Raw genomic sequence first — 13,945 nt, 5'->3', positions numbered from 1 at the left:
AAGGGACAACCTAAACACGCCCTTCCAAATAGTGAATTGCAAACCCATTTTACGTTTTGGTAACAGGTTACCGAATCGCAAAATTGGGTTTGATGCATTGCAAAAGTATTTTTTGCAAGCACAAATGGGCCGGTTCTGCGAATCGGCCCGTTTGCGAAGAGAAAAATGCTTAATGCACCTGGCCCTATGTCAAATATAGAACATACATTAGTGGTGCAAAAGTTCACAAACTAATGAACCCTGGTGGTTGACAGGGGAAGGAAGATCACTGCACTATGCAGAACTGATGGGAGGCTGTTGGTTGTTGGCATGGATTGCTTAGCTCGGAGATGGTGGTGTCCACGCCGAAAGTATGTAAGGAGGCAATGGAACTGCTTTTGTCAGGTCCATTTATGATTTGCGCTTACTATTTTACTACTTGTCACTCTTCAGTATAGTAATCCATGGGGTCGCACACTGCTCCACCCACCAGCGGGTTCGCCCCTAAGCATTATGGTCAATGCGGTTCGAATCAGCGTGTGTGCTTCTTGTAAAGTCCCGAGTGTGTTCACCGTTGTGCTGGCCATCCCTGGTGTTTCTGGGTCGTTACCCTTCATCAGCAGGGAATAGGCGTATGTATGGGGTTGCTGTGTAGGCTGCCAAAAGTGTTCTCAGGTCTGGCACCTCTCCACGGCGCGCAGGTGCGTGATCCCGAGCTCGTCAGCTCAACCGGCTCAAGGGAGCCTTAATAAACAGTAATCCATGGGGTTGCACACTGCTCCACCCACCAGCGGGTTCGCCCCTAAGCATTATGGTCAATGCGGTTCGATTCAGCGTGTGTGCTTCTTGTAAAGTCCCGAGTGTGTTCACCGTTGTGCTGGCCATCCCTGGTGTTTCTGGGTCGTTACTCTTCATCAGCAGGGAATAGGCGTACGCATGGGGTTGCTGTGTAGGCTGCCAAAAGTGTTCTCAGGTCTGGTACCTCTCCACGGCGCGCTGGTGCGTGATCCCGAGCTCGTCAGCTCAACTGGCTCAAGGGAGCCTTAATAAACAGTAATCCATGGGGTCGCACACTGCTCCACCCACCAGAGGGTTCGCCCCTAAGCATTATGGTCAATGCGGTTCGATTCAGCATTTGTGCTTCTTGTAAAGTCCCGAGTATGTTCACCGTTGTGCTGGCCATCCCTTGTGTTTCTGGGACGTTACCCTTCATCAGCAGGGAATAGGCGTACATATGGGATTGCTGTGTAGGCTGCCAAAAGTGTTCTCAGGTCTGGTACCTCTCCACGGCGCGCAGGTGCGTGATCCCGAGCTCGTCAGCTCAACCGGCTCAAGGGAGCCTTAATAAACAGTAATCCATGGGATCGCACACTGCTCCACCCACCAGCGGGTTCGCCCCTAAGCATTATGGTCAATGCGGTTTGATTCAGCGTGTGTGCTTCTTGTAAAGTCCCGAGTCTGTTCACCATTGTGCTGGCAATCCCTGGTGTTTCTGGGTCGTTCCCCTTCATCAGCAGGGAATAGGCGTACGTATGGGGTTGCTGTGTAGGCTGCCAAAAGTGTTCTCAGGTCTGGTACCTCTCCACGGCGCGCAGGTGCGTGATCCCGAGCTCGTCAGCTCAACCGGCTCAAGGGAGCCTTAATAAACAGTAATCCATGGGATCGCACTCTGCTCCACCCACCAGCGGGTTCGCCCCTAAGCATTATGGTCAATGCAGTTCGATTCAGCTTGTATGCTTCTTGTAAAGTCCCAAGTGTGTTCACCGTTGTGCTGGCCATCCCTGGTGTTTCTGGGTCGTTACCCTTCATCAGCAGGGAATAGGCGTACGTATGGGGTTGCTGTGTAGGCTGCCAAAAGTGTTCTCAGGTCTGGTACCTCTCCACGGCTCGCAGGTGCGTGATCCCGAGCTCGTCAGCTCAACCGGCTCAAGGGAGCCTTAATAAACAGTAATCCATGGGGTCGCACACTGCTCCACCCACCAGCGGTTTCGCCCCTAAGCATTATGGTCAATGCGGTTCGATTCAGCGCGTGTGCTTCTTGTAAAGTCCCGAGTGTGTTCACCGTTGTGCTGGCCATCCCTGGTGTTTCTGGGTTGTTACCCTTCATCAGCAGGGAATAGGCGTATGTATGGGGTTGCTGTGTAGGCTGACAAAAGTGTTCTCAGGTCTGGTACCCCTCCACGGCGCGCAGGTACATGATCCCGAGCTCGTCAGCTCAACCGGCTCAAGGGAGCCTTAATAAACAGTAATCCATGGGGTCGCACACTGCTCCACCCACCAGCGGGTTCGCCCCTAAGCATTATAGTCAATGCGGTTCGATTCAGCGTCTGTGCTTCTTGTAAAGTCCCGAGTGTGTTCACTGTTGTGCTGGCCATCCCTGGTGTTTCTGGGTCGTTACCCTTCATCAGCAGGGAATAGGCGTACGTATGGGGTTGCTGTGTAGGCTTCCAAAAGTGTTCTCAGGTCTGGTACCTCTCCACGGCGCGCAGCTGCATGATCCCGAGCTCGTCAGCTCACCCGGCTCAAGGGAGCCTTAATAAACATTAATCCATGGGGTCGCACACTGCTCCACCCACCAGCGGGTTCGCCCCTAAGCATTATGGTCAATGCGGTTCGATTCAGCGTGTGTGCTTCTTGTAAAGTCCCGAGTGTGTTCACCGTTGTGCTGGCCATCCCTGGTGTTTCTGGGTCGTTACCCTTCATCAGCAGGGAATAGGCGTACGTATGGGGTTGCTGTGTAGGCTGCCAAAAGTGTTCTGAGGTCTGGTACCTCTCCATGGCGCGCAGGTGCGTGATCCCGAGCTCGTCAGCTCAACCGGCTCAGGGGAGCCTTAATAAACAGTAATCCATGGGGTCGCACACTGCTCCACCCACCAGCGGGTTCGTCCCAAAGCATTATGGTCAATGCGGTTCGATTCAGCGTGTGTGCTTCTTGTAAAGTCCCGAGTGTGTTCACCGTTGTGCTGGCCATCCCTGGTGTTTCTGGGTCGTTACCCTTCATCAGCAGGGAATAGGCGTACGTATGGGGTTGCTGTGTAGGCTGCCAAAAGTGTTCTCAGGTCTGGTACCTCTCCACGGCGCGCAGGTGCGTGATCCCGAGCTCGTCAGCTCAACCGGCTCAAGGGAGCCATCTGCTAGCGCTTGTTTGCGCATGTGACGCCTGGGAACACCTACTTAATGCTCCTCCCCTAGCGCAGCGGGATTGCGCAGCGGGCGTGTCCTCGCGTGGCCGGAGTCGTGCCAGAGTCCTGCCCGTCTGCGCCCGTCCGCGCTCGGTTGCGCTGGTTTCGCGGTGGCCTTAACATCAGGTACATCATTAATTATGCTTACGTACACCAGGGAAACTCTCCTGGCGATTAACAATTGCCTGCCTCCTTGCGCTGGAGCCCGTGTTGACCCTTTGTGTGGCCCCCACCATTGTGCTTGTGGTGGTTGGCTACTCGAAGCACCATCTTGCTTGGGGTCCAGTATAGTGCAGCCTGCCATAAGCAGCAACGTCTCTTCGCGACATCTCACCATCTGGAATTTGAACGTAAGATCGGCGGTCAAGCATTATCAGGATATTGCTGATCTTATGGACAATGACCCCCCTGACATCTTCTGTCTGACAGAGACATGGCTGCAGGATACCGATTCTACTGTATTGAATTTGGCGCTCCCCGCGGAGTATTCCATCTACACGCTCAACCGCTCTTCGAGAGGGGGTGGAGTCGCTCTTGCAGTTAAATCTTGTTATCCTTGCGCCTGGAGAGTGCAGAACATCACGGGATGCGAGAGCGCCCTGTTCAAGGTTGCAGTTACATCGCATTTTACCATGTCAGGATTGCTTATTTATCGCCCACCTGGTAGTTCCGTGGCATTTAGGGAGGCTCTTCCCGAGGCAGTTAGTTCACTAGCAGTAGGGTCTGCCAATTTTTCTATCATTGGAGACTTGAATCTCCATTTTGACACTCTGTGTCTTTCTTCAGTGGGAGGGATGGTGGCGGATCTCGAGGCCCTTCAACTGTTCCAGCTGGTCTCGGACCCCACTCATAAGGGTGGCCACATTCTGGACCCCTTTTTCTCCAACTTAGAGGGGGCTACAGTGGCCCCCCCTCTCCCCCTGACCTGGTCAGACCACTCGCTCGTGACTATCTACTGTCCTCTTATAGAAGCCCCACTTAAGGCGCCACTGCGAGCTATGCCCAGACGGCGCTGGAGCAAACTTAAGGCGGAAGATCTCCATCGCCTTCTCACTGATGATCCTCTGGGTGCAGTGGAGAACGTGGAATCTGGTTATGACCATTTCTGCGGATGGGTAACCAGAGCCCTCGACTCCCTTATCCCGATGGTTTCCAGTAAGTGTGGCCTCCGCGCCCCCAGCCCCTGGTATGATGGCAATCTGAGGGCTCTAAAAAGTGTCTGTAGACGTGCAGAGAGAGACTGGAGGAAGAGGTATGACAGCAGCAAAAAAAACCTGTATATGGCTGCGGTTAAGTCCTATCACCGCGCGGTCTGTAGAACCCGGGCGGCATATTACGCTCTGGAGTTTCGCAGCAGTGGGAATCCTGTTAAAACCATCTTTAAGGCCCTTAAAGACCTTGTGGCTAGGAAGCCTGCCGGCAATTCCATCAGCTCCAATACCCATTGTGAAGCGCTGGCGGCTTTCTTCCTGGAGAAGGTCCAGACCATCTATAGGGCCTTCCCCACCACTGCACAAACCAGTACGGGGCCACCCATCCAGCAGGATCAGGTGGTGCTAGATTCTCTCCCCTGTCTCTCTTTGGAGTCTTACACGGCATTGGCCCTTCGAGTCAAGTCTGGGTCGCCGGTTGACCCGCTCAAGCCACCAATGTTCAGAGACCAGACTTTTGCTCGCCCGGTCTGCGACTTAATCAACATGTCGCTATCATCTGGCCAGGTGCCTTTGAAATGGAAGCATGCGGTAGTTATGCCCATTTTGAAAAAACCATCTCTCGACCCCTTAAAATCGGAGAACTACCGCCCGATTTCGCTTCTCCCGTGGCCAGCCAAACTCGCGGAGGTGCATGTTAACACCGCCCTCACTGATCATCTGTCGCGTGCCAACATTCTGGACGACACCCAGAATGGTTTTCGGGCCGGCCACAGTACGGAGACAGCATTGTTATTTATGGTCGAGCACCTGCGGGCAGTTCTGGATGCAGGTCAAACGGCGGCGCTTGTTTTGTTAGACCTAAGCGCCGCCTTTGACACGGTCTCCCATGAAATTCTCCTGCAGCGGCTGGAGGAGATAGGGGTGACTGGCACTGCACACCAGTGGTTTCGTTCGTTTCTCAGGGATCGTTCCTTCTGTGTGGCGTCCCCGCCCTATCAGTCCAAATGTCATCCTCTGTCTCTTGGGGTTCCGCAGGGTTCCTCGCTGAGTCCCACGTTGTTTAACATCTACGTGAGGCCGCTGGCTGAGGTGGTGAAGCTCTGTGGTATGACCATGGTGTCATACGCAGATGATACCCAGCTAGCGGTCACGATCAGCGGGGACTCTGGGGTGGATGCCCCAAGATTCAGAGAAGGACTTAGGGCGGTGGCTGGTTGGATGACGTCCAACTGTCTCCAACTTAACGCCAAAAAAACGGAGGTGATGGTCTTTGGGAAGCGGACGGACCTTTGGGGAGATACCTGGTGGCCCCCTGAGTTGGGTCCCACCCCCACTCCGGTTGCGGAGATCAAAAATCTTGGTGTCTGGCTGGATCCTTCCCTCAACTTTGTTGGTCACACTAAAAGGACGGCGGCGTGCTGCTTTGGCATCTTGCGCAATCTGCGACCTGCCCTTAAATATTTTGATGCCGCAACCCGTCAACTTGTGGTACAAGCAACGGTTTTGGCTCGGCTGGACTATGCCAGCTCCCTTTTCATAGGGTTAAACCAGGCCGAGCTAACCCGACTTCAAAGAGTGCAGAACGCAGCGGCCAGAGCAATCGTAGGTCTTCTTAGGTTTTGCTCGGCCGGTCCAACCTTGCGAGCCTTGCATTGGTTACCCGTTAGGCAGCGGATCCATTTTAAAGTACTGTGCATATCTTTCAAGATTCTGAAGGGCCTACCGCCTCCCTTACTGTGCCAACTTTTGTGCTCTTACATCCCGGGCCGCACTTTGCGTTCGTTGGACCAAGAACTAGCGGCAGCCCCTCGGTTCAAACTCAGTCGGGCGGGGGGTCGCTCTTTTAGGGTGCGGGCAGCCGCGCTCTGGAACGCTCTCCCCTTGAAACTCCGGACCCTTGGCGACTTGCTTTCCTTCCGCAAGGCCGCTAAAACCCTTCTGTTCTCTGAGTTATGTTAAAATCCATACCCCCATTTTTAAATAATATTTTCTGTTTTCTGTTGTGTTGTGTTCGCCACCTTGTCGGTGCGCCGGGACGCTCCTTCGCTGGAGCAGCCGTGCGCAATACAAATAGCCCTAACATAACATAACATAACATAATAAACAGTAATCCATGGGGTCGCACACTGCTCCACCCACCAGCGAGTTCGCCCCTAAGCATTATGGTCAATGCGGTTCGATTCAGCGTGTGTGCTTCTTGTAAAGTCCCGAGTGTGTTCACCGTTGTGCTGGCCATCCCTGGTGTTTCTGGGTCGTTACCCTTCATCAGCAGGGAATAGGCATACGTATGGGGTTGCTGTGTAGGCTGCCAAAAGTGTTCTCAGGTCTGGTACCTCTCCACGGCACGCATGTGCGTGATCCCGAGCTCGTCAGCTCAACCGGCTCAAGGGAGCCTTAGTAAACAGTAATCCATGGGGTCGCACTCTGCTCCACCCACCAGCGGGTTCGCCCCTAAGCATTATGGTCAATGCGGTTCGATTCAACTTGTATGCTTCTTGTAAAGTCCCGAGTGTGTTCACCGTTGTGCTGGCCATCCCTGGTGTTTCTGGGTCGTTACCCTTCATCAGCAGGGAATAGGCGTATGTATGGGGTTGCTGTGTAGGCTGCCAAAAGTGTTCTCAGGTCTGGTACCTCTCCACGGCGCGCAGGTGCATGATCCCGAGCTCGTCAGCTCAACCGGCTCAAGGGAGCCTTAATAAACAGTAATCCATGGGGTCGCACACTGCTCCACCCACCAGCGGGTTCGCCCCTAAGCATTATGGTCAATGCGGTTCGATTCAGCGTGTGTGCTTCTTGTAAAGTCCCGAGTGTGTTCACCGTTGTGCTGGCCATCCCTGGTGTTTCTGGGTCGTTACCCTTCATCAGCAGGGAATAGGCGTACGTATGGGGTTGCTGTGTAGGCTGGCAAAAGTGTTCTCAGGTCTGGTACCTCTCCACGGCGCGCAGGTGCGTGATCCCGAGCTCGTCAGCTCAACCGGCTCAAGGGAGCCTTAATAAACAGTAATCCATGGGGTCGCACACTGCTCCACCCACCAGCGGGTTCGCCCCTAAGCATTATGGTCAATGCGGTTCGGTTCAGCGTGTGTGCTTCTGGTAAAGTCCCGAGTGTGTTCACCGTTGTGCTGGCCATCCGTGGTGTTTCTGGGTCGTTACCCTTCATCAGCAGGGAATAGGCGTACGTATGGGGTTGCTGTATAGGCTGCCAAAAGTGTTCTCAGGTCTGGTACCTCTCCACGGTGCACTCTTCAGTATAGGTTTTGAAGAATAATGTTTGACTTTGGTCTCTGTCTTTGGTTGCAACTCTCTGTAATTGAGGAGCATAGAGTAGCTGTAGGGCCTAGGAGTTTGTGGGAACCTTTGAGCCTTGATAGTGGGATGGTTGTGATGTCTTGAGGATAAATGTCGCTCCATCTAGTTATGTTTGATGCATGGAATAGGAGTTAAGTTATTGATATTCCTGCCTCTATAATAAATGTGGCACTCTGGATTGTCATTGACAACCTCCATTTTTAATGTCTACTCACCACTGTTTGAGAGCCAGTTTAAATTGAATAATAAAAAATACATAGTCCAAAGGAAAAGTCCTCAATGAAATGATACATTGTTTAAATGTAAAAACTAGTCGGACAAAAAAGTATTCAGACAAAAAATAAAAGCATAGCTAGTAATCACAAAACAGACAATAGTTGTTAAACAGTAAAGATAAAAAACACCTTTTTAGAGCGCATTGAAAAGAGAGGATATTGGTAGAAAAAGGACTACCCACATTAAAGATTTTAGCACTGAAGAGCAGATTCTGAAACATCTTGGCTTGACAATTCAGCTTGCTGTAATATTGGGATGTCCAAATGTAAGAAGTCCTTACTACAATTAAAGACAGTGCTCTGTCAATTTCACTTTTTTTCCAGACAGACAAGGAAGCCACTTTAAGACAAATGCATACAAATCAGTATAAAATAGCTTTAAGTAAATTACGTAGTGCAGGCAAATCACTGCAATTTAATAAAACTTGTAGTAAAGTGAAAAAGTATACGTTTAGAAACAGCTAGACATTCACCTATAAGGGTTCAGCTATTAAAAAGCTGTTAATGCTGCAATAGTTTTAGAATGCGGCGCTGTAGCCAAATGGGGCGGGTTAGAAATGAAACTACTTCACAGTATAATTCTGCACATAGCTCGTTGGCAAGCAGTCCCTCAAAACTGAGTCGGTATGGAAAATAGTATTTAATTTTATTTGAATGGACATCTTGGATTCCACAAAGGAGGCATACACTTTTTGTTATACATTAAAAAATGAAACTCCTTCACAATAACATTCTGCACGTAGCTCATTAGCATGCAGTCCGTCCAATCTCAGACAGTATGGAAAATATAATTTCAATTTATTTAAGTTAGCATCTAAGATTCCAATAAGGAGACAAATACGCTTTTTATTATACATTTAAAAAAAAGTTGACAATGACTGCAAAGGAAACTTGAGTGGGGTCAGGGGGAGGATGGACGATTGTCGTTTGCTGGCCAAGGGTTTGGACTTTCCTCTGTTTTCAGGCAACTGGCTCACGGTGGACGAGTTAAGAACCGGCACCAAGAATACCCGGGCTAATAACAGTAGCAACGGGGACAACCGCTACAGTGACAAGGAAAAGGGGTCACCGGTATGCTCAGACAGGGCATTGAAGCGGTATTAATCTACATGTGAATGGAAAGCAGAGTGGTGGAACTGACCCATGCCCTGAAGAAATTGCCTCAAAATACTAAGGCAATGAAACATGATGGCCCTCTATGAAGATAGGAGGCAACAGAGTGTCTTTTAATGTGAGCAAACCCACGGCATTGAATAAAGGTGAATAGCTAGTGTAGGTGTAGCTCGTTTTTAGTGTCAATAAAGTGGTCCTTAAGTTTCAGGGTTCACTTTATGGGGTCAGAACTTTTAAGCACTAGGAAAAACACTTTAGTGTCTACAACCAGCATCCTCACGACTGGTTCACTATATATTCACCACACTTGCACATTACTAGTATCTATTATTGTTTTTGTTTATATTTGTATTCTTTTTGTTACGGGTGTGCTAATGATGAGAACCCGAACCAACTGATGAGAACCCACCAGTGGACTCCCATGGTGTTACTTCCGTGAGGCACCTCATACCCTTGCACATATTTTTTTGAATTTTTTGTATTTTGTCTGCACTTTTTTTAACATAATTTGATATATGTTTTTTGAATTGCACTACACACTGGTATGCACTAATAGGGAGCATTCTTATAAATAGAACAGGGATTCATGGTGGAAGACAGTGTATAATTAACCGCCCACGCAGCACACAAAGTTGTGGCAGCTACAGATATACATGAGGTCCAACTGCATCTGTTCCAGTACTTAGGTCAGGTCATTATTGTGTTTGTAATTAATGAGTGGGGGCTGACCTGGCCGAAATAGAACCCCCTAAGCTCCATGTTGAATTTATCGCTGTAGTCAAGCCCCCATAGTCACATGCCTGTGGGACTGGAGTACATCAATACCTCTATCCTAAATATTTAAGATGTACAGGGAAAGAGAGAAATGAAAAGAGTAGTACAGGAAAAGAGATATATAGAAACAAGCACTGGCGTTGCCAATAGGTCTCGCAGTAGGAAAGTTGGAGCTATTACAATTGCAAATAACAATGCCTTTTATTTTTGTTTTCATTTTAAAAACATAAAGGGCTTTGTCATTTACAAAACCAATAGCTCCAACTTTCCTACTGCGAGACCTATTGTGCACTGCACAGTGTGTGAGTGGCTTTGAGTGAGTTGCGTTGCGTGGGTGAGTGGCGTTGCATATGTGAGTGGCGTTGCGTGTGTGAGTGGCGTTGCGTGTGTGAGTGGCGTTGCATGTGTGAGTGGCATTGCATGTGTGAGTGGCGTTGCGTGTGTGAGTGGCGTTGCATGTGTGAGTGGCGTTGCGTGTGTGAGTGGTGTTGCGTGTGTGAGTGGCGTTGCATGTGTGAGTGGCGTTGCATGTGTGAGTGGCGTTGCATGTGTGAGTGGCGTTGCATGTGTGAGTGGCGTTGCATGTGTGAGTGGCGTTGCGTGTGTGAGTGGTGTTGCGTGTGTGAGTGGCGTTGCGTGTGTGAGTGGCGTTGCGTGGATGAGTGGCGTTGCGTGGGTGAGTTGTGTTGCGTGTGTGAGTGGTGTTGCTTGGGTGAGTGGCATTGCTTGGGTGAGTGTGGCATTGCGTGGGTGATAGTGGGCTTGCGTGGGTGAGAGTGGCTTTGCGTGTCTGAAAGTGGTGCTGTGTGGGTGAAAGTGGCGTTGCGTGGGTGTGAGTGGCTTTGCGTGAGTGAGTGAGTGAGTGGCGTTGCGTGGGTGAGTGGCATTGCATGTGTGAGTGGTGTTGCGTGGTTGAGTGGTGTTGCGTGGGTGAGTGGTGTTGCGTGGGTGAGTGGCGTTGCATGTGTGAGTGGCGTTGCGTGGATGAGTGGCGTTGCGTCGATGAGTGGGGTTGCGTGGATGAGTTGCGTTGCGTGTGTGAGTGGTGTTGCTTGGGTGAGTGGCGTTGCGTGGGTGAGTGTGGTGTTGCGTGGATGATAGTGGGCTTGCGTGGGTGTGAGTGGCGTTGCGTGTCTGTAAGTGTTGCTGTGTGGGTGAAAGTGGCACAGAGCCTTTGATGTGGCCTGGCGCAGGAGAAATGCTGCTGCTGCTTATTAAATATAAAAAGTGTTTAGGGACTCACGGCTGCCGAGAGTAACAAGGCAGTGCTGGGAGGGGGGCTGCGCACCAACTGAAGTGCTCTGGTTGCACGGCCTGCGGCCGGCCGTGTGAAGTGATAAGCCTTTGAAGTACACAGGCATGCTGTGACGGAGGTGTGAGAGGTCTGGCAGGGAACAGATGGCCTGGCTGTGAAGCAGGGGGCGGGGCAGCGCTGGGGAAGCCTGTGGGAGGGTAATTGGTGAGACCTATTGGCAACGCCAGTGCTTGTTAACCAGAGCCTCTTTGCCGCACTGCGGCTGCCTCCATTTTCAAAGTCACCGGGCGCTTTCTGAACAAGCAGGCCGGCTCCATTGCAAAGTATCAGGGCTGCTTTTGTAACGAAAGCAGTTAGCAGCGTAAATCAGCGCCAAGCACTGGGCATGACCTTTTCTAGGCGCAGATACTGCCTCGATTCCACCCAGACGCCGCTGCTGCAGTGTAATATTCCAAAAACACTTGAAACAAAATGCCACTTCAAAGTTTATATTGTTTATTCTTGGAGGCAAAGAAAATACGAGTTTGCCAGTTCAAAACAAAAAAAAGCACGGGGGCCAGAATCTGTAAGTGACCTAAACTGGAAATAGTTTTAGTACAATAACTGTGGTAGTAGAAATCGTTTCAGCCAAAAGGCCTGGTTGCAGCTTTGTTTTGTTAAACGGGGTGTGTTTTAAAGTGAGGCGTTGGGGCTGGAAAGTTTTACGATCGGCCTGAGAAGAGAAATGTCGAACAAAGACAGTATTTCACTGCAGGCTGGCAGACAGCTGCGGAAGGTATTTACAACTTTACTGCAGTGCGGCACTGCGCGCTGCTGCGGCCAGGAAGTGAGGGGGCAGGGGGGTTGGAGCAATCCGCATACACATGTAAATTGGAAATGTGGTGCAATTTGTAAAAATTACCATGATCCTCTTTATTCTATAGAAAATAAAATGGCGTATTGCAAGCAATCACTGGAAATACAATGCCTTGATGTTTCTGTTTCCAATGTCTTGCTCATCTCCCACATATTGCAAACGCGCACAATCGGGAATATTTATGCAAATGCATCTGCATACTTTTATATACTAAATGCGTACGTCTTGTAGGGAGTGGGGTGTAGGAGGGAGTGGGGTGTAGGAGAGAGTGGACGACATATATACATTGATGGATGACATATATACATTGAGGATATGCAGGGTGAGAGAAGGGAGCAGGAGAAAAAGAAAATATAGAGAAAGAGAATGCGAGGCAAGAAAGGAGACAGCTAGAGAAGGGTAGAAGGGAAAAGTAACAAGAGTAGGGTTGCGAAGGAAAGAGCATGGAGAAGGAAAGTCAGGAGGCAAGAGAGGGAGGGAAATGAAGAAAGAGCGCGAGAAAGAGAGGGATAAACTCAAGAAAAAACGTGGGAGTGCGAGAGATAGCGAGGACAACCAGAGAGAGGTCGTGGGAGGCGATGGAGAAACAGAAAGTGAATGAGCGAGAGAAGCGCAGAATCACTGAGAAAATAGAAAGTGGTAGAGGGCAGACCCAGCTGGACTGGATGAGAAGGGACAGAAAAGAAATCGGCTTTAGATGTAGGAAGAAAAGAAGGGAGAGTTAGAAATACTCTGACAGGCGAGTACATGAGAACAGTACCAGAATGAACAAATGAAGGGAAAGAACAGTGACTGCAGCAGGCAGGATGGAAGGTCACGAATGCTGCTAAGGAAACGGATGCAGGTAATAGCTGTACGTGGGGAAGCACGGGAGGGAATATTGTTGATAGAAGAGAGAATGCAGAGCGCACGCTGGGCGAAGCCCTTTGATGTGCTGTGAGCGGCCGGGAATGAATGATTAGGGGAGGAGAAGCGGGAAACTGAAAGTACGGCCGGCCTGCGGCCGGCCATGAATAATTGGGGGAGGAGAAGCCCTGGCCGTGAATGCGCGTGCATGTTTGCTCACGTGATTCACGTGAACTGCAAGAAAACCGCGGGGCTGAAAGCCCTTGGTTTGAAGAGGATTTTGGCCACTTGAATTCTCGCTCCGCTCGATGCGCATGCGCGCATCGATAGGTCGCGAGACCTAAAAAGAGCTAATAATGAAGAGAGAGAGAAAGTGAAAAAGAGAAAATGGGGGGTAGAAGAATCCAAATGTTTGACTATTAACAGGAGTTGTGTTCCATCTTGAGATAATTACAGTGGACTTCTTGAGCTGTTTTCCAAGTGTCCATCTTACTACGGACCCCTCTGAAGAACAACCCAGTGTTTATGGTTATCTATCTGGATGTCTTTTCAATGGTTTCAGCTGTGTTTGTCACTTTTTATTAAAGTTTAATAATTTAAATTAGTTGTGAATACATATAAAATCATTGATTTCATTACATTGCCTCTTCCTCTCTTGTTAGGGCGTGATGGTTGGTATGGGCCAGAAAGACAGCTACGTTGGTGATGAAGCCCAGAGCAAGAGGGGCATCCTTTCTTTGAAATATCCTATTGAACATGGTGTTGTGAACAACTGGGATGATATGGAGAAGATCTGGCATCATACCTTCTACAACGAGCTCCGAGTTGCCCCAGAGGAACATCCGGTCCTGCTAACAGAAGCACCAATGAACCCTAAACAAAACAGAGAAAAGATGACACAGGTTTGTTAATCCATACCCACACCTTGAGCAATCATAACCTTTGAAGAAAGCGTATTCCTTCTGTACATTTTGTTACTTTTACTCATTTTTTAAATAATATTTTCATTTTGTTCTCTGCATTCCATTGAAAATCTACTTTCATAGAGAGAATCACCGGTCCCACTTAAGTTCACCAAATCAAATGTGTGGTTTGAGAAGTCAGGAGCTCTTCTTTAAGAAGCTTCCAAGGAAAAGTGAATTAGCTTTGTTGTCTGGAGTTTTGATTATTCTACTAAGGCAGATACATCCTTCAGTCTTAGT

The 13,945-nt window shown here is 49.7% G+C and overlaps 1 protein-coding gene across 1 annotated transcript in view; it reads left to right on the top strand.

The window, feature by feature from the left end:
* LOC144786081 (actin, cytoplasmic 1-like) overlaps positions 1-13,945 on the top strand; it is a 48,195-nt gene that overhangs the window by 15,794 nt on the left and 18,456 nt on the right. Inside the window, exon 3 of the mRNA XM_078665029.1 lies at positions 13,406-13,645. Coding sequence (XP_078521155.1) covers positions 13,406-13,645 — 240 coding nt within the window. The remainder of the gene's footprint in view (positions 1-13,405; positions 13,646-13,945) is intronic.

The sequence above is a fragment of the Lissotriton helveticus genome, chromosome 10 (assembly GCF_964261635.1).
Source record: "Lissotriton helveticus chromosome 10, aLisHel1.1, whole genome shotgun sequence".
NCBI lineage: Eukaryota > Metazoa > Chordata > Amphibia > Caudata > Salamandridae > Lissotriton > Lissotriton helveticus.
Note: the sequence above shows the minus strand (reverse complement) of the source record. Positions and strands in the feature narration are given on the sequence as shown.